The sequence below is a fragment of the Carassius carassius genome, chromosome 13 (genome assembly GCF_963082965.1).
Source record: "Carassius carassius chromosome 13, fCarCar2.1, whole genome shotgun sequence".
In the NCBI taxonomy this organism is placed as follows: Eukaryota; Metazoa; Chordata; class Actinopteri; order Cypriniformes; family Cyprinidae; genus Carassius; species Carassius carassius.
This window is the reverse complement of record NC_081767.1, coordinates 33,634,875-33,659,780: the sequence shown is the minus strand read 5'-3', so window position 1 is coordinate 33,659,780 and position 24,906 is coordinate 33,634,875. Positions and strand designations below refer to the sequence as shown.

At 35.3% G+C, this 24,906-nt stretch overlaps 1 protein-coding gene across 3 annotated transcripts; it reads left to right on the top strand.

Annotated features, from left to right (window-relative positions):
• The first annotated feature begins 480 nt into the window (after positions 1-480).
• Positions 481-23,194, top strand: LOC132156401 (BTB/POZ domain-containing protein kctd15). 3 transcript variants are annotated; one of them, XM_059565404.1, is made up of 5 exons: positions 481-1,246; positions 3,670-3,845; positions 9,701-9,845; positions 15,191-15,496; positions 21,976-23,194. In XM_059565404.1, exons 2-5 carry the CDS (start codon positions 3,682-3,684, stop codon positions 22,132-22,134), a joined length of 774 nt encoding a protein of 257 aa, XP_059421387.1. In that variant the 5' UTR covers positions 481-1,246; positions 3,670-3,681; the 3' UTR covers positions 22,135-23,194. The 3 variants fall into 3 exon arrangements, with proteins under 3 accessions (XP_059421387.1, XP_059421385.1, XP_059421386.1); XM_059565402.1 differs by lacking the exon at positions 481-1,246 and adding an exon at positions 1,350-1,474; XM_059565403.1 differs by lacking the exon at positions 481-1,246 and adding an exon at positions 1,607-1,793.
• Positions 23,195-24,906: the final 1,712 nt, after the last annotated feature.

Here is a 24,906-nt window from a genome sequence, read left to right as displayed (position 1 = left end):
AAAAATAGCTCCAGGCGATTATCCTAAATGACTTAATTTAATTCTATATATTTTCCTTATCGGAAGTCAGGTAGATCTATCTTTCTGTCTATCATCCCTCCATTCCATTACTGTAATAAAATGAATCATTATTATGTTCTATTGTACTCTTTGAAATCTGTAGTTCCTCTGAACGGACACCAGCGGGCGCCAAACATCACGGAACGCGTCGCTCAGCGTCAGTCCTGCACGCGAGATCCACGGGTCTCAGCGCAACATCAATTATTCACACTTATTTACACGCAAATAAACAAAGATTCAGATCAATAAATAATCGGGTACCTGCGCAGGGGAAAAGTTGTGCCCAACACAACTGTCTTTATTTGTTCGCCTGCTGTTTAATAAATGAAAATCCGGCGCGAGAAGTGTATGATTGTGTTTGTGTGTATAAACCGACGTTGTATCCTGCAGCAGCAGACGTCTCCATCTAGCCGTGCGCAATAATTGAAATGGCGCATTTGGCTGCGGGCGGACTGTGAGGGCGCGTGGTGAATGATGTCCAGACGTCATTTGCTTTTAATGGCCTGCAGGAAATTTGCCATTACAATTCCCACAGACATTAGAGCACAGAGAGGAGTGACGGGGAAAGCGTCGCATGCATGAGATCCAGATCCAGATTTTCTCTTTGTAAAAAGAAAACGCGTCTTTTATCGCCACTCTATCAACAAGTTCCAGTGCGCCTCCCGCTCCAGCGAAGAGAGACTTTTACTCGTTCAGGGAAGGAAAATGTGTTTCCTTTGTGAAAGAGCCTGGGGGAATATTACATCAGACGAAATGACAATGATTAAAATCAACCTCTCTGCCTCTCCAAAGTCTCAGGAACTGCGTGGTGACACTTGCCTGATGCGTAAACCGTTATACGCTGAACTTTAAACCCTCACCAGCTATTTTTACTTTGCGAAAGAGCTAAGCGAGGCTAAATAAATATCGGGTTTGCATCTGTTCCAATGAGTCTGCTCGGGTTTGAGTTAATTGTCCTCTAATCCCGTGGCCCCAGAGGCGTTTGCGCAGCCTGGAGCCAGAATTCTTCTCTTGGCTCTGCTCTGATTTGGAGACGGATTATTGGCTTCCTTCTGCCCATAAGCACAGCAGCAGATTCACCGTGGCCAAGAAAGACAGTGGAGAGGCTGATATACGCGACAGAATCAGAGTATTAAGAAATAAGAAGATCAAGAGGGGGAAGGAGAGCTCTGGTCTCTTGGAGAAGGTAAGACAGTCCTGCGCGCTTTTGCGCTCGAGCTCTGAACGCGTCCAGACAGCAGCAGCAGCGCAGACCCTCGCGATGTTTTAATGCAGTTTGACGCGCTTTTCACTCCGGACAGGAAGAGAATAGCTAGGCTGGATCGTTTATCGGATAGAAACTTGACGCGACGCGAACCTTCGTCCGGGAGCCGACAGATTGAACCGGACTCGGACACCTACGATGTTTGAAACGGTACCATTTCCGCTTAAATCTCCCCTCAATGTAGAGTAGATGATTCATGTGATGATGGTGCTTTTGTGGTTTGTGGAGAATGAACGCAGCGCCGCGCGTCCTTAAACCTTTTCTGATTCCGTAACCTTATTAAACACCCCAGGCATCGAGAACCTGTGTTATTAGGAGGGGATGTGCCTCACTCCTGAAGCTTTATCTCTGGGACCTGGGAGAGAGACGCCATGTTGTGAAATGATCTGAATTGAAGTTTTAACCCGTGGGGCACCGACCTGAACCTGGAGAAAGAGAGAAAGAAAGAAAGAAAGAAAGCAGGAAAAGCGTGTGTTGGTTTCATTGTATGAGTTCCGAGCGTTGCGTCTAATAAAATACATTTTTACAGATTCCTCCATTAGCTGTCGAACACAAAGGTGTCTGGTGACAAGGAAACCCAGGATTGGATGAAAGTTAAAGATGGTCCAGTGTAGTAATGGGTCAAGATGGTTTGGGAAGCATCTAGACTATCTACCGACATGCAACATCAGGTTTAAGCAAACATGGTGTTTGTTTGTGTGGAAACCTAATCTATAATGATTATTTATATGTTGCATTTTTTGAGCTCATAAACATTTTCCTCATGTTTACATAAAGCATGACTTTTCTTTACTCTTCTACCTGGTCCCTCCTATTAACAAAAAGAGAGAAGGGGTAGAACCACTGTGTTCCCGCAGCATTAATATCTGGGCTTTTGGTTACAATGCCCATAGCTATATGGAGATGAGGGATAGCTTCATATCTCAAAACGTGTTAAGTCTTTTTTCTTTCTTTCAATGGAATCTGTAATGTATCATCTTGCTTGTGTATTAAATGAACATTAGTGCTGAGGGCTTGGTGGCAACACCCTGGAAAATTCAGCCGTCTGCCTCGAGCACATCGCCTCCAGCACTGGAGCAGAGCGGAGCCCATAAAACCGCCTTCTGTTTACCATGTATGGTTAAAATAATAGGCGTGCAAATGAGCCAATGCATGGAAGAACTTGTCGTTGAAATCCCTTTGAACTCCAGCTTCACAATGAACAAGTCTCACTCATGACAACTGGAATAAGTTAAGTCATATTTCCATGTGGGCCTGCGTGATCCGGGCATTGTGAGGTAAAGTTCTAACTTGTATGAACAAGCCTTTAGGTTTGGACAGAGTTAAAGTCTTTTCGGGTAGACAATCTTCCAGTGAAATTCAGGAAGAAAGTGGGTTCATGTGTGAATGCACATTTGATGATTCAAGTCACTCTTGCTTGTACAGTAGTACAGATTTATTTTAAGCACTAGAAAGTGTCAAATGCATATCAAAACAAGCCTTTACACTTGCGTGCGTTCACAGAGCAGATGCATTTATCCAAACTGACAGCATGCCACAATCCAAAGTTGCTCTGAAAGGAGCTAGAACAGAGATGAGACCGTAAGAGTAATTTAAGGTTGTGCATTGACAAATGCAATTTGTGCATTAAAGTTTAAGCTAGTAGACCAGCTGGTCAAGATGCAACTACAAGTTTCAGATTTAATTTCTAGCAAACACAAAACGTTTCTCAAAAAATTGCACAGTATGTGGTTCCCATTTATTGTGGTCCCTATTTTTAAAAAGTGCATTCGAATTTGCAAGATGTGAACAGAGAAACTGCAATTTAAAAATCAAGCATTTCTTAAAGATTTGGAAGGTGATTGCATCATGGAGGTCTTAAGTGATGCTGGAAGTCGAGCGATTCTTGGTTCACTTACAGTGGATTCATGGTTGGAGGTGATGCCTGGCGTTCCATGTGAACGCACGCAATGCCCTCGTTTCCCAAATGTTCAGATTGGTTGCTGAAGTGTCGGAGGATATCACGTCAAACACATAACACGACCTTTAATTAGAAACTTGCCTTTTTTTTTCTCTCTTTCCCATCCCCGGAGGCGAACACCTCGCATATCTCTCTCGCTCTCGCTCTCTCTGCAGCATTAATAAACATCCTTGTATCCTGCCCTCGGGCTGCACCAGTGAAAAGATGCAAACATACTTCATTAGAGCTGTGGCAATAATTTGTAAGCTAAATATGCGATGGGGCAGATGAGAAAACGATCTGATAAGACTCACACAGACGCTCAAGGTGGGAGAGACACTTAGGCACCGTGAAGGCGCATCAGCAGCATCATTTCTCCATGGCTTTCCCGTTTGTCTGTTTCCAGGAAGGGAGAAGCATGTCACGCCTGTCTCTGACCCGGTCTCCGGTGTCTCCTCTGGCCGCGCAGGGGATTCCACTGCCGGCTCAGCTCACCAAATCCAACGCACCCGTTCACATCGATGTGGGTGGCCACATGTACACCAGCAGCCTGGCGACCCTCACCAAATACCCAGACTCACGGTAAGCCCCCCTGACCTCTTGTCCTGGTACATAAAAGCATGCATTCAGAAGTTTAACGGCAAAACGAAGTCAGGTTTTTGCTATTTATTTGCACTTTGGTGTGCAAATGTTTTAGATTTTTTACATAAAAAAAAAAACATATTGAAGTGTTAGAATCATTTTGCTTGAAGTGCAAGCACTTTTTTGGCATAAAATTGTTGCACAAAGTTTGTGTAGCTCAGTAAAGCAATGCATAGCAAAGTCACATCAAATACTGAGACATTCTCAATGCATCTGCATTTTGGTTCATTTTCTTAGTATTTAATTAGGAAAATGTGCTAAATAATTTGCTCTCTGACTGTATATGTGATATTGGTTGATGGAGTGTTTGACAGCATACAGTACCAGTCTGAGTGATTTACTCAATTAGAGCTGATTAGAGGCTAATTATCTGTTCTGATGACGTGTGAATGTGAGCAGAATTCCCTGTGACTTGCTCTGACTGATCCTCGATTGGGACTTTATTAGGAGAGAGACAGAAATGTAAGCGTTGCTTTCATCATAGAGTGAGATTAAGTCTGATTTCTGAACAGAGAGAGAGACTTGTTTGAACATTGAGAATGTTGAATTTCATTGGACTTGATCAGATGATAAAAACCCTTTTAAGTATTATGATTGAAACCCAATGCAAAAGGTTTTTGGTTCTGTGAGTGTTACCATTTATTTATTTATTTTTGCATCTGTTTGTGTTTTAATGGGTAAAGTAGTGGTTATAAAGTAAATATCATTGTTCTATTCTGTTCAGTTGTTCACTTAAGTCATGCATAAAGATGTCTAAATGTCATTGCACTAGAAACCGTGTGAGTTTCTGTATCTGCTTAAAGAACCTCAAGTTGATGGTGTCTTTTAATAGATTGATCCCTAAATAATGCAGAGCGGGAAAAGAAACTCGCTTTATAACTAATGTGTGAACATTCATCTCCCTCCAGCTCAGTCTGCTGAAGTGACAGGACATATGAAAGTTTCATGCTCATTCTGTGGGATCATTCTGACAGAGATCGGTAGGATGAGGATGGTTGTGAGCAGAAGCTAATGAACGTGAATGAAGTTATCGGTCACTTATGCAAGAAGATAGCCAGATCTGTTGACCTGCATATCTTTGTGGAATTACTGGAAATTATTTGGAAAGTCGGGTTATAACAAAAATGCATGAAACAAAAGAAAAAAGCACAAAAATGCATGAAACAGATGCACACAGAATAATAAGAATTCAATAGTAATATAAAAAAAAAATCAGTGCATGCAACAAAAAATACTTGTTTCGCTTTTGTGAAAGGGAAAGGAAACACAAGGTTTTGACTCTTTGACGCTGAACTTGTTTACATCTGGAATTAATATCTGTTTCATGCCGTCCAATCACAAGTGTTCAGTGCTAAATTTAGAGTGTAAGTTTGATCCAAAGCCTTTTGTGACTCACTCATAATGCATATGTGATTAGATTTGTAGACTTGCATCCTGGGCCCGCCTACTCACCTGTCAGTCATTTACAATAATGCATGCATTTATGCAGACACGTTTATACAAAGTGGAACAAAAGCAATTTGTCATAGAGCCAACAATATACATAATATACATTTATTAGACAACTAGATTAGGAAGCAAGCTATTTTTTTCAAGAATGCATGCAATCATGAATATATTGTAAAGTATTGTGCATGTATTTGTTTAGGGATTTTCCATGTTTTTTTTTCAATTAGATGGATGTGTTGCATGCATGGACACGCGTAATTTGCTTTTGGATCAATACCAGATGTGAACAGGACCTCGGTGTCAGGTCAGACTGGTGTTTGTTCGCTCAGATCTCTCTTCTACACGGCTGGTCCTTCCTGTTAACAGAGGAAGTGAAGACCGTCTGACAGGAAGACAGGCAGGACAGACGCTGTGTGTGACTGAAGCAGAGTTCTTTCCCTTTGTCTTTCAGAGACACAGATTCACCTGACAGAGGTGATGCTGCTGATTTACTGAAAGAAAACAGACAAATAAAGAGAGAGAAACAGGCTGTGTTCACACACTCAGTGTTTGGGATTGATAATTCGGGTGATCCTTAGGTCCTCTCTTGACTCCTTATTTAATCTTGAAAAATGCTTCAACTTCTTCAGATTGTTTTTCCCAGAATACAGGCAGACATTCAGGTGGGTTTCAGTATAATGTGTGTTTGACTTCAGCGTTAATGAATCTGCTCCAGTCCACTGCTGAATGTACAAGACAGTTTATTGAGAAACAGCTGATAATAAATTAATAAAATTAAGGGACTTTTCTGTTCCCTACAGTTATTTTAAAGAAAAAAAAAAAAAAAAAAAAAAAAAATATATATATATATATATATATATATATATATATATATGTGTTAGCCTTCTTCCGATAACTTTAAACATTTTATTATATTTTCAAATATAATTTTTTCCTACTTTGTACCTTCCTAATAACTTTTTTTTCTTCAGTTAATTTAGTATTTGTGTGTGTGTGTGTGTGTGTGTGTGTGTGTGTGTGTGTGTGTGTGTGTGTGTGTGTGTGTGTGTGTGTGTGTGTGTGTGTGTGTATTTACACATACATTCATGCATACATTTATAAAAAAAAAACATTTTTATGGTTCAGAGTTAACTAGCTAGCAGTCTGTTAACTGAAATCATAAAAATTAAAAAAGTTATTATTTTAATATAACTGAAGTCAACTATAAAAGCATATATATATATAGAGAGAGAGAGAGCTTTATATATCTTTTTCATGATTATAGTTAACTCTGAAATAATAAAAAATGAAAGAAAAAAATGATTAATAAATTTAAACATTTTTATTGTATTTTTAATAACTTTTTTTCCTAATTTTAAGAGGTTTTGAAAGGTTAAAACCAGGAGAATTATACTTTGTGCCTTCCTAGGGATGTATATTATATATTTTTTAAATTATATTTTCAGTTAATTTATTATTTGCATTTGTAATAGTATAAACAAGTATTTACTTTTACTATTTATATTTTAAAAATGTTTAATATAATTTTTATTTTAATGATTTCAGAGTTAACTAGTAGTCTGTTAATTCTTAAATCATAAAAATTCAAAAAAAAAAAAAAAAAAAAAAATATATATATATATATATATATATAATGTTATGCTTGCAGTTAAAGTCAGTAGGTAAAGTAAGATTGCAGGTAAAGTAAAAGATAAAAATGTTATATAATATATATTAAAAATACTTAATCATAAAGCTCTCTCTCTCTCTCTCTCTCTCTCTCTCTCTCTCTCTCTCTCTATATATATATATATATATATATATATATATATAGAGAGAGAGAGAGAGAGAGAGAGAGAGAGAGAGAGAGAGAGAAAATTTTCCAAATCCATCTTTTTTTCTCCAAGTGAAAAGTCTCCACCAGAACACTGTAAACTCAAATCCAGCTGAGGGTTGATCAAGGCCAGATCTTTATTCTTGTGATAAATATTTCACCACAGATTAATCATAGGTCAGAGAAGTTTAATTTTTCAAGATTTCAAGTAGTCAAAAGTGCCTCTAACTGAAGAATCGCCTTCATACCTCACACATGGACTGAAGCCTTGCTTATAGAAACGGCTTGTCTCTTTCTTTCCTGATCAAACTGAACCGTATTCACTGCTCTGAATGAGACTGACAACCGTATTCCCCTGCTGTGTGAACGCAGCCAGAGAGATTGAGAGGAAAAGGAGGATGTGGGAGAGAGTATCAGAGAAAAGATGGAGAGAGAGAGAGAGAGAGAGACGGGTGGGGGAGAGGAGGAAGAAAAGAAAAACAGGCAGCATTTTAATTGCTTTTTATAAAAAAAAGTGCAGATGAAAAACAGTGTTTGCCTGGAGGGGCATGGTGAAATTCTAGCTGGAAGAATTGCAAGACCATATGAGAAAGGACAACCGCAGGCGCTACAGGGAGATGAGTATTGGTTTTTTATAAAGCATTTTGCATCGATTTCCAAAGCGGGGAAAGAGAGGGAGAGAGAGAAAAGACAAGAGCTTTAGAAAGTGCATAAGGTAACGACTATAGAGTAGACTAGAGACCAGTGCATTAAAGAAAGAAACAGTCTGTAAATGCATGCACCTGGCATAGCTCAATGAACTCTGTGTTTGCACGTCTTTATACCCCGGCTGTTATACACGCTTTGACAAGCAGTCTTCTTAGTGCTTATGGAGAGCCGTCAGCTGATCCAGACACTGAAGCCATGATTAGGATAGAGGAGATTGCATCGGAGCGGTGATAGCGCTGTCTCTCGGCTGGGAGCGGAAGGAAATGCTGATCGTATCTGAGTTCATAAAGAGAGCTGAAGTGCACACAGAAAGATGAAGGGATTTTCAGGTATCTGAACGCTGAATAAGGCATTTGTGCTCAATAATTGAAGTTTTGGAATAGGAGATTAGTGGAAGGATGTATTAGAGACATCTGCACTTTTTATCTAGTGATGGACACAAACTCTGTTCCAAAACCTAGTGAGCACCCTACATAGGGAGCATCCCAACAAATCATGGAACCTCATAATTGAACCTCATATTTATTTATTTATTTATTTATTTATTTTTCGATCAGGGATTGTACTATAACAAGCTTCAAAATAAGTATAAAAAATAAAAATAAAATAAAAAATATATATATAATTTATTTATTATTATTTAATTTTTTGCCGTTAAATCTGAAATTATACAAACAAGAAACATAATTTTACAATTAAAAATATACTTTTTATTATGCTATAAATATAAAATAAGAAATTATTATTATCAAAATAAGTATAAAAATATATAATTTTTTGATTACTTATCTAAAATTATAAAAACAAAAATATATTTACAAAAAATTACAATAAAAAATATTTATAATTATTGTTATGATTTCACAGTTAATGGACTGCTGGCTAGCTTTTTGTGTTAGGCAAAGTTTTCCAAAACCAGCTTTTTCTCAAAAAGAAAAAAAAAGAATAATAATAAAATAAAAGTTAGATTACTAGAAGAACGTATTATAACATATTGGGAGTGTTTGCTCTGTTCCAAAACCTAATGAGCTGCCTACATAGGGAGCATCCCAACTATCATGGAACTTCACAAGTGACTGTATTGATTTTTTACTGTATTCTAATAATAAGCATCAAAATACACAGCACATGGAGATATTGGGTAAAATATTCACCAAAAACTATTTTATCAGTATTTTTCAGTTTACAGAGAATTGAAAGTTTATTAAGAATCAGCATTTCTCACCTCATCTACATCTTGCATTTATCTTTTCGCTGATTGTTCTTCATTGAGGATACATGCAATGCAAATTTGATCAAAGCAGTGATGGTAAGTTCAGAAAGTATGTGGTCTCGACACTTTAGTTCTCTTCATACTGATGTTGCGATCGGTCAATAATTAAAGCAGCCTATATTCCAGATCACAAGAAGTTGTTGGACTTTAAACTGATTAGTAAACCGTTTTATGGTCATGTTTGGTTGCACAGGAAACTTCCAGCTGCATAATGATCATCCAGTTTACATATCTGCAGGCTTTTATACAACTGTCCTGCTTTCTGACATCATGATATTAAAGGGGAGTTATTATTTGGCATGGGACTGGTGAGATGATGAACCAGCGCTGTATTCGTCTCACAGCAGAGAAGGACTTGAAACGCTTTTCAAAGCCACTCGAATCCGCCTAAAGCTTCTTGTTTCAGAAGCCAGCGTTAATGCCTTTTTGGCGGCCACTAATAGAGAATTGAAAAATAAATGCTAATTGTTTCATGCATTTAAAGGAGGCTGGCCTCACTCCATTAACTGTGTGTGTGTGTGTGTGTGTGTGTGTGTGTGTTTTAATTTTCAGGATCAGCAGGCTGTTTAACGGAACCGAGCCCATCGTTCTGGACAGTTTAAAGCAGCATTACTTCATCGATAGGGACGGAGAAATATTCCGCTTCATTCTCAGTTTCCTGCGAACCTGCAAACTGTTGCTGCCGGATGACTTTAAGGTAACAGCGTTCTTCTGTCTGAAGCTTTGATTCAGTGGCTGTGTGGAGATGAATGTAGTGTGCACATGTAGTGTACTACAGTAAACAACACTGTATACTGCTACAAAATAGTATGTGAAACAGTATTTTTTAGTATCTTTCAGATGCTGTTATTGTTTTCATTAACATTTAGAATTTTTTCTTTCAGTTTTCTGTTTTCAGTAAATTCGTTTAGTTTTTTTAATATAGTCTATATAGTTAATTAATTTTGGTTTTAGTTTTAGTTATTTTAAGTCAAAATCAGTTTTATTATAGTATCATTGAGATACTATTATAGTTGTTATCAATATTTTGAAATAGTTTTATATTTCTATTTCATTTTATTTAAATTTTAGTTAAAGTTTTGTCATTTTCTTTGCAATTTTAGTATTTATTTATTTTATTTTGTAGGTTTTTCGTCATTTTAATTAGTAGTTTTTTAAATATTTTTAAACATGCAAGTTAATTGTTATTTTAGTATCATTGAGATACTATTATAGTTTTTGTTAATATTAAGAATGTTTTAATTCTTTATTTTATGTTGTCTTTTTAATGTTAGTTTTAGTAATGTTTGTGCTTTTTAAATGTCTCTCTACATATATTTTAAATATTATATATAATGTATATAAATATGCCTATATAGTTTTTTTTAAGTTATTTTAGTAAATCAAGCTAAACTAAATGAAAGAGGCAAATATTGCCTGGCAACTATCCAAAACAAAATTATTTTAGGTTTTAATATTTTGCTTTAATTTAATTATCATTTATTTTATTTCTCATTAACAGAATATATATAATACAATTTATGGCTTCTATTTTAGCTAACTCAGTAAAAAAATAAAATAAAATAAATAAATACATAAATAAATAAATATATATATATATATATAGATTTTTTTTTGTTTGTTTTTTTTTTTTTTTTTTTTTTTTTTTTTTTAGTTTAAAAAACACTTTATACTAACGTCTGCTGTAGCTCCCCTTGTGGCAATATTGAGAATGCAGTGCATTGCAAATTGAAGTTGATGCATTTCAAGATGCAATAATGCACATAACCATAAAAAAAAAAACATGATAAAATGACTAGTAATAGCATTTTTTGTGTTAGTCAGATATAATCATGACAAGCAGTGAATGCCAGGACATATTGTTGGTCCTTTGATTTTCATTTCTGTTGTATTTCGTAGCTCCGCCCATAGTGCAATATTATTGGTCGAAAATCCACATGAAATATGTTCTGATTGGCTGTGATCATGTCACATTGCTCAGTATTTTGACTGTCACTATGGATAGACAAAACACTTACTACTTATAATAGTATCAGTCCTGTCAAACGATTAATCGCATCCAAAATAAAAGTTTTTGTTTACATATGTATGCTGTTTATATTAATTATGTATGTTTATATAAATAAACACACATGCATGTATATATTTCAGAAAAATATGTTGTGTTTATATATTAAATATGTTTATTTCTATTATAAATTTTATAAATATTAACATAAACATGTAAATACATGTAAATATGTTATAAGTATATACGGTATGTGCATGCACTGATACACACACATATACACATAATAAATATACACAGAACGCACACATATGCAAACAAAAACTTTTATTTTTTTATGCAATTAATCGCTATTAATCGGTTGACAGCACTATATTTTAATTAAACATATGAATAATCTCTACTTTTACATCTTTTAATATTGATATGGATTCACTTTGTGTTCCTCTCTCGAGTCGGACAAAGAGCCCAGTTTAGACTCTTTTGATCTGCTGATCGGCGTGTGTGAAATCAGACAGAAATGCGAACATTAAGCATGCCTTCGTCTCACTAAATCAATGTGAACTCGGAGCTAAAGCAGAATATGTTTTGCATCCCTCAATGGAAAAAGCATCATTTGTACCAGAGATTATCAGCTGCTAAACTGCTTGAATAAATAAAAGCATGATGCATGAAGGATCTGACCTCTACATCAGCATGAGCTTGACAAAGTCAAAGAGAAATGGTCATCTCTTATTCGTATTAGATGGAGACGGGGGAATATCTCTGTCTCTCTCTGTCTGTTTGAGAGATGTTGTCTTGCCGGTGGGCGACAGAGAAAAATCACTATTTTGGATCACAACAGGCCTGTCGGATCTCCTGAACATGGGATTTGAGGCTAGCGTATCGTCTGTTTTTCTATCTGCGCTTGTTGGGCTCGGTTTCTTTCTTCACCTCTCTTGTATCTGGTTCTTCAGCATGTTGCATGAATCTAGGAGCTTTAGAGAACGAGTCCTGTTAAAAACAGAGACCCAGGCGCATCTTTAAACACCTCACTGTTCCCTCCAGTGCTGATGCACCGCATGCATTTTGGGCAAAAACATTCCTCAGTATTGCAAATATCTAAAGGTGCATCTACTTAAAAAGTAAAATTACAAGACATTAAGTGTTGTCTGAAAAATGTATCGAAATTAAGAAAAGTGGAAACATTTAGTATATATTTATTGGCAATTAAAAACCGTATATTATTTGTTAAAAATGTATATATATATATATAAATGCATGTATTTTAAACATATTTTCTGCAAAAAATGATTTTCTTTGCCTTTTTTTTCTAGTTAATATATCGACATTTACTTAAAAAGTTAAATGACATAGCATATTAAGTTTCACTTTCTCAAAATAATAAAATAAAATAAAAGTAATAAATTAAGTGAGTTTAAAGCAGAAAAATAAGCTTGATTCAAAGGGAAAACATATTTATTTTTCTAGCCCTGTTGGAAGATTTACAGTAAGTGTAAACTCACTTAATCTTGAAACCTTTTTCACAAAATAAGAAACATTTCTTAAAATTAATATCTTGAATTTAGATTGCATAGATATTTGTTCAAGAAAACAATACTAAGAAAATCATTTTTACTGCCAATTTCATTTACTGTAAAAGGTATTTCACTTTCACAATGCACTCGGTTTAAAAGCAGCTTTACAGGAAATCATTATGTTAATGTTTATAATATCTTCATACCTTCATGCCAAATTAGAGCTGGGCAAAAATAGTTACATTTTGCAACAATATAAACCATCAAGCAGCTATAAATTATGTATAATTGCTTATATAGGTGGAGAAAGTTGAATATATTATACAGAGCTGTGTGTTAATGGAGTGTAACACACTCTGTGTCGTACGGTTGATTCTTCTCTGTCTGTTTTCTGCAGAGAAACTGTGTGTACAATTACTCATGCAGTTTAGTTACCATTCAGGCTGTGTGCACTTCATGACTGCTCATATCAATCTTCATGCAGATTACTCTGCAGACGTTGCACACAAAGCCGTATCCTCAATTGAACTCCAACATTTTCCCTCCTCGTCCACACCTCGGCTCCTCCCGCTCCGTGATGGAGAGTCGAGGAAGAATAGCACCATCTGGACTTGTGGGAAATTAAGGGAAAACTGAAAGGGGCTAAAAACCCCTGGCAAGACATCCCCGAGAGGAAGAGAGCGAGCGTTTGGCAGTGTGCTGTTGTCTGCCTGGATAAAGAAACGCTGAAGCCTGGAGGTCCGTCACTGAGGGGCTCCAGCGAGCACGAGATTCTGCCAAACGTCTTGACTGTTACCCCTCGGAGAAAAACACGTCACCCTGCACCCCTGTCGCAATGCTCCTTAAAGATTCATTCACTTATTGGCTTTTATTTATGTATTTATTTGTTTGTTTGTTGCTTTATTAGCAGCTTTTGCAGTAATAGCATCCCTATCTCATTAAGTATTAAACTTCAGCGTGATGCAAACATCTATACAATGGGCAAAAAAGAGAGATTTTCACGTATTGAGGTTTAAAACATGTCCAGGCCAAAATGTTATATATATTCATAAATATTTTCCGCGTATAATGTCCACTTTCAAACAATCTAAAATGTATTTTTAAAAGTTATATTGCTTGCATTTAAAATGCTTTTTTTCTAGTATTTTTAAAACTTATATTGCTTGCATTTAAAATGCTTTTTTCTTGTATTTTTAAAACTTATATTGCATGCATTTAAAATGCTGTTTTCTTGTATTTTTAAAACTTATATTGCATACATTTAAAATGCTTTTTTCTTGTATTTTTAAAACTTATATTGCATGCATTTAAAATGCTTTTTTTCTAGTATTTTTAAAACTTATATTGCATGCATTTAAAATTCTTTTTTTCTTATTTTTTCTAGTAAACATTCTTAAATAAATTGCATTTATTTAAAAAGTAAAATTACATAAGATATGAAGTCGTTTTCTGAAAAATGTAACAAAATTAAGAAAAGTGTGCATATCTAGTATGTTTATTGTACATTAAAAAGACCTAAAGCTGAAAGATTTGAATGCATTTTATGCATATTATTTATTGTTCATTTTATGGATGCAATCTGAATCCTTTGTATCTTCAGTCTTTGTTGGTTTCATGGTTTGTTAATTGTTTTATTATTTCTACCAAAATTTGCAAGACCATTGGTCACATTTCTAGTGCTGAAAGAAGTAAATAAAGTGCTTTCCCATCTACATTACAGGATCCGATCTGAATAACCAGTGTTTTAGCGCTTATAGAGATTTATTGTATTTAATTTTTAATGGAGATGATGCTCATTTATGCTTCATGCAATCTTTTTTCTCCCCTTGACATTTCTTCAGTTGTTTGAAGTATAAATCAAGCAAACTGTTATTATGTTTATGCTTAAAAAATATAGATATATATATATTTAAAACAACCTCTTAAAAAATGTGAATATACAAGATATATTAAAGTACAAAAGAAAATATTTACTTCAAATATATTAATAATCAAAATATAAAAAAGTTAAATGTATTAAGATATTTTATTTTAACACATCTACGCTTAAATGTAAAAGTTTGGGGTTGATAAGATTTTTTAATGTTTTGAAAAGAAGTCTCATTGCTCACCAAGGCTAGATTTAATTGATTAAAAATACAGTGAAAACATTTAAATATTATTATAATTTAAAATAACAGTTTTCTATGTGAATATCTATTAAATTTTAATTTATTTCTGTGATGCTCCGCTGTATTTTCAGCATCATTCCTCCAGTCTTCAGTGTCACATGATCTTCAGAAATCAGAATAATATGATGATTTACTGCTCGAGAAAAACATTTCTGATTATCATCAGTGTTGGAAACATTTATTTTTGTGGAAACCATGATGCATTGAATTTTTTAGGATTCACAGATGAATAGAAAGTTCTAAAGAACTGCGTTTATTTGAAATAGAAATCTTTTGTAGCATTATAAATGCCTTTCCTGTCACTTTCGGTCAGTTTGATAAAGCATCCATCCGTCTGTGTGTCCAGGACTTCAGTCTCCTGTACGAGGAGGCGCGTTATTACCAGCTGACCCCGATGATTAAAGAGCTGGAGCGGTGGAAGCAGGAGCGCGAGCAGAGGCGTCTGGCACAGCCCTGCGACTGCCTGGTGGTCCGCGTGACCCCTGACCTCGGCGAGCGGATCGCCCTCAGCGGGGAGAAGGTGCTCATCGAGGAGATCTTCCCTGAGACTGGAGACGTCATGTGTAACTCGGTCAACGCTGGCTGGAACCAGGACCCGACCCACGTCATCCGCTTCCCCCTGAACGGCTACTGCAGACTGAACTCGGTGCAGGTAATGAGATTTACTGCTCTACACTCACTGATGATGCTGCTCTTATCTGTCTGAGACATCGCTCGGGTAATGCCATTCAGATCCTGCATGTTTAACATCACGCTATCACGTTTCATCGGCTCGGTGGAGGCTTGTTTATTTCATGTGGGTGGTGTTTAAAAAACAGAATAAATGCTGGAATAAATAATAGTTTGTCATACTGTCTAAATGTTTAGCCGCATGATTATTAAACTAAAAAGTGTCTGAGTTTTGGCATCAACAAAATGTCTCATTTAACTAAAATCACCAAGGCTGCGTTTATTTATTTAAAAATACAGTAGAAATTTTGAAATATTATTCTAGTGTAAGACAGCTGTTTTCTGCGTGAATATCAGTTAAAGTGTAATTTATTTCTGTGATGCACAACTGTATTTTCAGCATCATTCCTCCAGTCTTCAGTGTCACATGATCTTCAGAAATCAGAATAATATGAAGTTTTGCTACATTTCTGTTGAACACAGTTGTGCTGCACAATACTTTTGTGGAAACTGTGATACATATGTTTTTCAGGATTCACAGATGAATAGAAAGTTCAAAAGAACAGCTGAAATGGAAATTTATTTTAATATTACAAATATCTTTACTGTCATTTTGAGCAATTAAATGCATCTTTGCCAAATAAAAGTATTTATTTCATAAAAAAAATAATAAATTATCATTGATTCCAAACTTTTGAACATAAGTGTGTGAGCCTGTGAAAAATAAATAAATAAATAATACAATTAAAAGAAATATAAATCGGCTAAATATAAATCTGCTTAGTATTTGTTGAATAAAATTAATTAATTTATTTTAAAAAATGCATGCATGACAAAATTTGGATAGTGCATAATGTAAGGGACCTTTAACTATACATAGATTTCTTTCAATTCTATAAAAGTTCTCTAATCAAATATAAAGCAAGCTATTTACCCAATATTTTGTATGTGCATGATGTATTTTTTGAGCTGATGAGAGTATCATATCATTTATCGTCAGACTATAGGACAGTTTCATGTGAGTAATGATATTTGTGTGGCACGTGGAGTTGTTTACTTTTGATTTTGCACACGTGACACTATTTGTTTATTCTAGAACTACTTATTTGTATTAAAGCATCTGCCAAATTCATAAATGTTCCACTGAGTCTTGCTTTGTTCTCAGTGTGTGGAAACATATAAGATCTCTAAAGGTGATATTTTGTGCGCAGCCATAGTTTCTCACTCCCTCAAAAACAAAATGCAAGAACAAGAAGAAAATAGAGGCTAGAAAATGAAATGCATAATTTACAGGTTTCTCCTTTTTAAGACAGCGCTTCCCTTTTAAAAAAAGACTCCCGACGTAAAAACACCCAGAGCGGTTCAAATACACGTATTGCATTTTTTAATACCATACTTACACTTTCTCAAACAGCCTCAACCCCTTTATGCTTCTTTTAAGGATTTCTAAATGGCTTGCAATATAATTAATTGGCTGCATCAACTAACACAACATTTTCTTTCCGTGTTTCCAGTAAGAGCGTGTCCCTTTCTGTCTGCCCTCTCTTTGTTTGCTCGCTCGAGCTCTATTTCTTTTCTAAACTAGTGGATTTGTGTGAAGCGATGAAGCAGGTCTTTTTGTTTCCGACAGAAGCTCAATTGTCTGTAGCTGAAGCTGGTAACTTTACCATGCATCTCTTTCAGAAGTCCATTAGAGAGACTTCACTGTTGCTCAGCTAATGATGCAATGCTCTAATATGCATAAATATCCCATAAACACACAAACAGTGGGTTAAACACTCTGTTTTTGATTAGGCTGAACTTGAATATACTTCTCAGTATACTGATAATCAACATTTCTCTAACAATCAGCCACCATATTGAATCATTTTGATCTTTTCACAGTGCATTCTGACTGCTTTAGTGATGAAGGATGCATGTCATGCTGCTTTAGATTTGTCAAATGAGATTTAATAATGTTGAAACAGTCCTCACATTGGATTGCATCTTAAAAGTGTTGTTTATGTAGGCAGCTCACTGGTATTTGGAACCGAGCCGCTTTAACATTTAATGCATTGCAAAAAAACATGTTCATAATTAGTATTATGTCTTGTTAAATATTATTTTGACTCAAGGAGCCAAACTGCTTGTTTTAATCGTACATCTCATTATTTGGTTACATTTTAGGCCTAAAATGAGAGAAAGAATGGCCATATACTACAAAACATTGTCTTCCTAAATTAAAAAGTGTCATCTTTTATAATTAAATGTGTTAATTGCCATGTTTTTATAATTATTTTTGAAATTACGTAGTAATTTCGGAGTGCTATCTGTTTCCTAGCATTAAAATGTTCTGTGTAATGTACAAAATGAACAATAATACAAATTATTATACAATAAGATTAACGTTTTAATTAATATTTAGTATTTTTTATTGAATTTCATTTCAGTTAAATTCTTTGTAAATTTGTTGTGTTTTGTCATTTTAAGTAGTTTTTTATATAGATATTTTATTTAATTTTTAGTTTATATTAAAACATCAAATTGAGCTAAAATAAAATGAGAAATGTTGCCTTTGCAAATAGCTAATATAATTATATATATATGTATATATATATATATGTGTGTGTGTGTGTGTGTGTGTGTGTATATATATATATATATATAAATATATGTAATTTTAATATAAATTTTATTTAAATTAACAAAATGTTTATATTATAGTTTTAATTTTAGTTTCAGTTTTAGTTAACTATAATAAAAATGATGTGTTTTGTTTAAAAGGGTGAAGAAGAAAAAGATTTTTCGCAGTGTTTCTCTAATTATTAGAATGAAACCCTCTCTGTGTGTATTGCGTCGGTGACCTCCAGACCTCGAGAGCGAGTGCTGCTTGTTTCCCGTCTGACTTTAGTCTTTTTAGACGGGCAGCACAGGGGCAGCCCAGTTCAGCAGATGTGGGTCGAGGGGTGTGTTTTCTCTTTGCTGAAGTGATTCTAAACAGGACACTCCTGTCGGTTGACTCATTATTGTGTGAATGATACAGTAATCCTGTCTTACTGTAGCACACAATACAGCTCTGATCTTGTTACTGGCAGGAAACATCACTGCAGGCGTCTCACCAGACACACCTCGCCTCGCCTCACTCATTAACAGAGTTTAAATATGACCAAATGCCCTCAAAAGGAAGAAGAAGAAGAAGAAGAAATAACATGCTTAAGAACACCCTTGTGAAAAAGAAGTACACTTTATTTGATATGGAAGTAATATATTGTAAAAGAATATCCTTAAGTGAGAACTGAATTAATGTTTTCACACACTATATTGCATGTTCTTTTAATTAAATGAAAATGTATTATAGTTTAAATTGATGTTAAATTCAATTATTAGAATTTTAAGAGTGCTATTGATCCACTAAAGTAAAACTTAAGTACATCTTTATATCTAGTTTCATAATTTATTCTATTGTTTTTGAAATGTAATTTATATTGAAACTTGTACATCATATATATACGTGTGTGTGTGTGTGTGTGTGTAATTGTGTTAAGTTTAAAAGTGATTATAACATTTTTAAGTTAAATGTATAATACTTTAGATGTGCTTCAGTGTGTTAGTCAACACACCAGAATAAAAGCACGACAAAAGATAAAAACAATGATTAAAATTGTACTTCAAAGTAAAACTTTTTATTTGACATTATTAAAAAGCTGAATTATTATAGTTAAACTGAAACCAAAACTAAAACCATAAAGTAACTTTTTTGTTACTTTAAATAAAATGTGAACTAAAATTTAAATAAAAATATTACACAAACCATATTATCTCAATTATACTAAAATAACACTTGTTACAAAGTGCATTTTTTAAATAGTGTATTTAAGAAACAGTCATGAAAATGTCTCTTTAAAGTACAGTTTTAAGATTTGAAGTTCAGTTAAGCTCACTTCTTTTACAATGAAGTTAAGCACTTGATATAAAAATCAAACTGTTTTTGCTCTATACCAACTAGAAAGTATAGCTCCAGCTTTTAGAAACTGACTTGTTTAGCTTGAAAAAGTAAGAGAAGAAACTACTAAACCAGCAGAGTGAAAGCACCTGCGCTGAGACAGAGAGAGATTGACGGAGTCTGAGACGAGAGACAGTGAGAGAGTGAGAGGACGACGTGAACCGCTTCAGAGAGGACAAACATTTAGCCAACACACACTCTCATAGTGTCCCACAGCTGAAGCTGTCCGGCTCCGTCCATATCTCACAGTGATGGAGGACCGGGATCAACACAGACTCTGGAGAACCTCCATCAGACTGACAGACGTGCCACAGATACACGACACAGAGCTGCTCACACACACACACACACACACACACACACACACACACACACACACACACAGAAACTCACACAGAAACACACACACACACAGACACTCACACACACACACACACAGACACAGACACTCACTCACTCACACACACACTCACACACACACAGAGAGACACTCACACACACACACACACACACACACACACACACACAGAGAGACACTCACACACACACACACACACACAGAAACACACACACACACACACACACAGACACTCACTCACTCACACACACACACACACACACACACAGACACTCACTCACTCACACACACACTCACACACACACACACACAGAGAGACACTCACACACACACACACAGAAACTCACTCACACACACACACACACAGAAACTCACACACGCACACACACTCACACACACACACACACACACGTTTGTTTTTGTGTAAAGTGTGTTCATCCCATAGGTGTAATGGTTTTTATACTGTACAAACTGTATATTCTCTGGCCCTACACCAACGCTACACCTAACCCTAACCCTCACAGGAAACTTTGTGCATTTTTACTTTCTCAAAAAAACTCATTCTGTATGATTTATAAACGTTTTGAAACATGGGGACATGTGTTATGTCCTCATAAGTGTCCCCTCTCCTTGTAATACCTGTGTCATACCCATGACATTATACAGAGTTGTGTCCTGATATGACACAAAAACAAGAGCACACACACACACACACTCACACACACACACACACACACAATGTCATCATGAATCTGATTCCTAAACGAGAATGAGTGTCTAATGTGTGTGATTTAGATTGAATTGAGGGTTCTGTGAAACAGATGACTGAGCTCGATGTCCGGTTTATTTTTCAGCTTCAGAGTTCAGTTTGTTTGTTAGTTTGGTGTGAAAGCAGTTTTCCAAACTCAGCGGGGAAAGTCTGATTCTGGCTTCAGACCGATGCAGTTCATGATGCATATGAATGCAGTCAGCAGTTCACTTCTGCAAATTATGAATATTTAGTATTTTTTCATGCTCATAGTCACTCTTATTATAGTATAAAGCCTATATAGTATAAAGTCTCTCAATAAACCACCTTCAGAAAGACACAAACCAGACAGCAAAATATTGGGTTTTAGATGTATTTCAAAATATTCCAAAAATGGCCAAAACATATTTACTAAAATATGCCATATATTTTCTACCTTCATATATGTCAATCCAAAAATAATAATAATAATAATACATTTACATATATCACATTTTAAGAAAAACTTTATTTATGTCTAGAACAAGTGTAAAATGTTAACACATTTTAATAAAAATAAGTGAGGAACATTTTTTTTTTCAATGTTGCCAAAAAAAAAAAATTATAATAATAATTGCATTACAAAATATAAAATTGTTTTTTAAACATTATAAAATCCTAAATCAAGTTTTGATTTGGTGAATGATGGTTGAAAATATTTTTTTGTTTGTTTAAAAAAATATTTTTTTTATCTTCACTGTTTACTACATATATTTAAAATATATTTTGGCCAGGATTTTTTTTTATTCTGTATTATTTTTCGGCAAATGGGAAGTATCGTTTAATGTAGTTTGTCATTTTATGGGGTTTATTTATTAAATTTTTTGCCTTTATGTTTTTTGCTGACTCTTACTCGTGTTCAACAGTTTTGAATCAGTATGTTGTTTGTTTTTGTTTTTTTAAATAAAAGGAATTAATACATTTATTAAGCAAGGATGCCTTAAATTGATTAAAAGACATTTATAATTTCACAGTAGATTTCTATTTTAAATAAATGCTGTTCTTTTGATTCTTCTATCCATCTGTGCATCATGAAAAATAAAATATATCACGGTTTTCCACAAATATACGAAGCAGCACAACTTTTTTCAACATTGATAATAATCAGAAATGTTTCTTGAGCAGTAAATCATCATATCAGAATGATTTCTGAAGACATCATCACAGAAATAAATAACATGTTAACAGATATTCACGCAGAAAACAGCTGTTTTAAAGCACATTAATATGTCACATTTTACTGTATTTCTAAATGAAACTTTCTGAATGGTCTATTAATGCTGATGCCGTTCAGTCTGTCATGTTTGACCGTGTGTGTGTGTGTGTGTGTTTCAGGTGTTGGAGCGTCTCTTCCAGAAGGGTTTCAGCGTGGCTGCGTCCTGCGGCGGCGGCGTGGACTCGTCTCAGTTCAGCGAGTACGTCGTGTGTCGCGAGGACAGGCGGAGTCAGTCCATGAACACGCCCATCAGGATAAAGCAGGAGCCGCTGGACTAGAGACACGCGCTCAGGCCCTCGGCCCCTCGACACACACACACACACACTCACACACTCTCTCAGCGTTCATACGGGGAATGTAATCAAACCAGAAACCCAAAGAACTCCAGCAGGATCTGAGCCACGCCCTGTTCTGCCCAAACCACCAATCAGAGTACGCCCTCACGCATACGGAATGCAGGCTCCGCCCCTCTGCTGGTGCAGTGTGTGTCATTATCTCATGATGATTGCGGATTGGTGCTTACAAACAGCGAACGCCATCATCAGGGGCCCGGGGAGCATTTTTTGGGATTGTTTTTCATTTCAACCTTGTTGTTTCTAAAGACATTTTTCACTGCTTGTATGCGGTTAGCAGTACTAGGCTGGAGTTTGGTGTTTATTTCTTTTGTTACATGAAGGATGATGGGAGCAGCGTTCTGAAGGCATTACGTTTGAGAGACTTTCCTGGCAGGAGAACGCCATTACGCCCTGGAGCAGTCTGGGGTTTAATGCGTTCGGCTGCTGAAAGTTTCTTTGTTTAAAGGAGCTGCAAGCAAACGTGGCTATTTCTAAAGCCAGAGTGAGCCAGAACATTAAGCATATCGTTAAACATTAGAAATTTTTATAAGCTCTCTAATGCTTGAATCAAATGGGTTCTGAACTATACAGAACCCTCACAAAGAGTCGAGTGTGTCAAGAACAAAATGTAAGGAGCTCGAGGCAAACCATTGGCAGTGAAGATGTATGATTGTGTCTATAATGGTACGTCTGCACTTAAAGGCATCTCAAGATCGCGTGAAAAAAAGCCGCACGCATGTTTAAAGATTCAGTGGAAATAGACTCAAGTTGGAGCGCGCTGACAGAATGAGGGTACTAACTATGATGCATTAATTTTTAAACCATCTTTGTGAATGAATAATCACTATTCATTAGCCCACTTTATCAGGTTTAGTTTGAAGTTGTCCAGTTTCTATTTTGATGTCAAAATGTTGTCAGATGCTGAGTAAACGTCAGATACGTTGTGAAAAAGGTGTTTCATCAGATCACATTGTGTGTGTGTGTGTGTGTGTGTGTGTGTGTGCGTGTGTGTGTGTGTGTGTGTGTGTGTGTGTGTGTGTGTGTGTGTGTGATGAATGTGTCCAAATGCTCAGAAAGTCTCTCGCCGCATTAATATTGGACAAAACTTCATCAATATAGAGAAGTAACAACCGAATCAACACTGCAGACGCTGAAAAAAAAAATCTGTATATTATTTGCAAATATCGTAAATGCATTGCCATAAAGTTTATTTAACATTTGTAGCTTTTTTTAATAAAAAATGTGTAATTGTAACTGTTCCATCAAAGCATACTTGATTTGACCCTTCTATTGGCCAGTTAAAAAATTACATATATAAAAATAAAAAATATATTTAATTTATAAAAATATATTTTTGTTTTTTCAAAATTTCATCATCCAAAAATTGTTTTAAATTACTACCAGATGTTACCAGTGTCACTTTTGTTTTTTATTAATATTTTAAATAATTTTTTTATATTTTATTTACATTTTCTTTTTCATTTTAATTGCAGTAAAAGAATTTGTATTTTGTCGTGTTTTTGTTATTTTTAGGATTTTATAAAAAAAATGTTAGTCTGTATTTTTATTTAAGTTTTAGGTACTTTAGTACATCAAATTAAACGGATACATTTTTTTTATTAAAAAAAGTGTTATTTAAAATTTTCATATTAATTATAATACCCCCACTTCATACCTGGTCACCATTTTTTTTTTTTTTACTGTTAACATCACAAGCTACTAAATAAAAACATGTTTATTTTTTATTTTTATGAATATTTACAATTTAATTTAAAAAACCATAAAATTAATGAGGCGGCAATGGAAGGGTTATGTAATTTTTGGTCAACCAGGTCTATACAGTGTCTTTTTTTTTCTCGTGTATTTCTGTCGTGAATCACTGCTGCCGAGTCTTGCCTCGAGCTCTGAGCCGATGGTCTGTTGTTAGTGATGTGGCTTTGAGTGCAGTGTTGATCATCATCATCATCATCATCATCACTGGGCGGTCACAGAGTCTGTTTCTTCTCGATCAAAAACAAATGGCCTCGTGATTTCTTCATCCAAAATCTCGTTCAGACAGGAGCTGGATTAGAAAGCGCTGCGGTCTGGAGTCTGGAAGTGTTCATTAATGCACTAGTGTTTCTGCATTATGTGAGTTCTTGGCCGTCTGATTAAATGTCCACAGGCTTCATCCTCCGATGGGAACCCGCTTGAGCCAGCCTTTGTTCTGACCCAGATCTGGTCCAGTTCTGAGACAAAGGGTACGACCAAGCACTCTTTAATGTGCCAAGAGATATCCCAGCATGCCTCTCAACACAATCCTCACATGCATTCCCAGGACGGCACAATTACTAACCCAAAACCCGCTCAGAAGATCCCCGTGTGGATGAAGTCGTGCTGTTTATGCTCTGATCTTGTCAGAAACGCCAGGTTTGCTGAACAGAAGAGCGCAAGGTTTGTGTCGAATTATGTTGGATTACTTTCAATGCATTTGTGATGCGTTTCAGGCCTAAAACGCTGGGACTATGTACAGTTATTTGTATACTGACACATTCAGATGCTGGTTTCTCTTTGTAAACCCCAGAAGAGATCGCTTTAACACGAGACTGATGGATTGAACATGAGCAAAGCAAAATGATAATGTACATACAAATGACAAAATAAGATCTTCAACATTTTAAACTGTCTACCAAGGTGAAAACTATCATTATTTAATGTATTAATAATTAGACTGTG

Coding starts and splice junctions, on each gene's coding strand:
- LOC132156401 (XM_059565402.1), top strand. Junction 9,846..15,190: donor TGCTGCCGGATGACTTTAAG/GTAACAGCGTTC, acceptor CTGTGTGTCCAG/GACTTCAGTCTCCTGTACGA. Junction 15,497..21,975: donor GCAGACTGAACTCGGTGCAG/GTAATGAGATTT, acceptor TGTGTGTTTCAG/GTGTTGGAGCGTCTCTTCCA.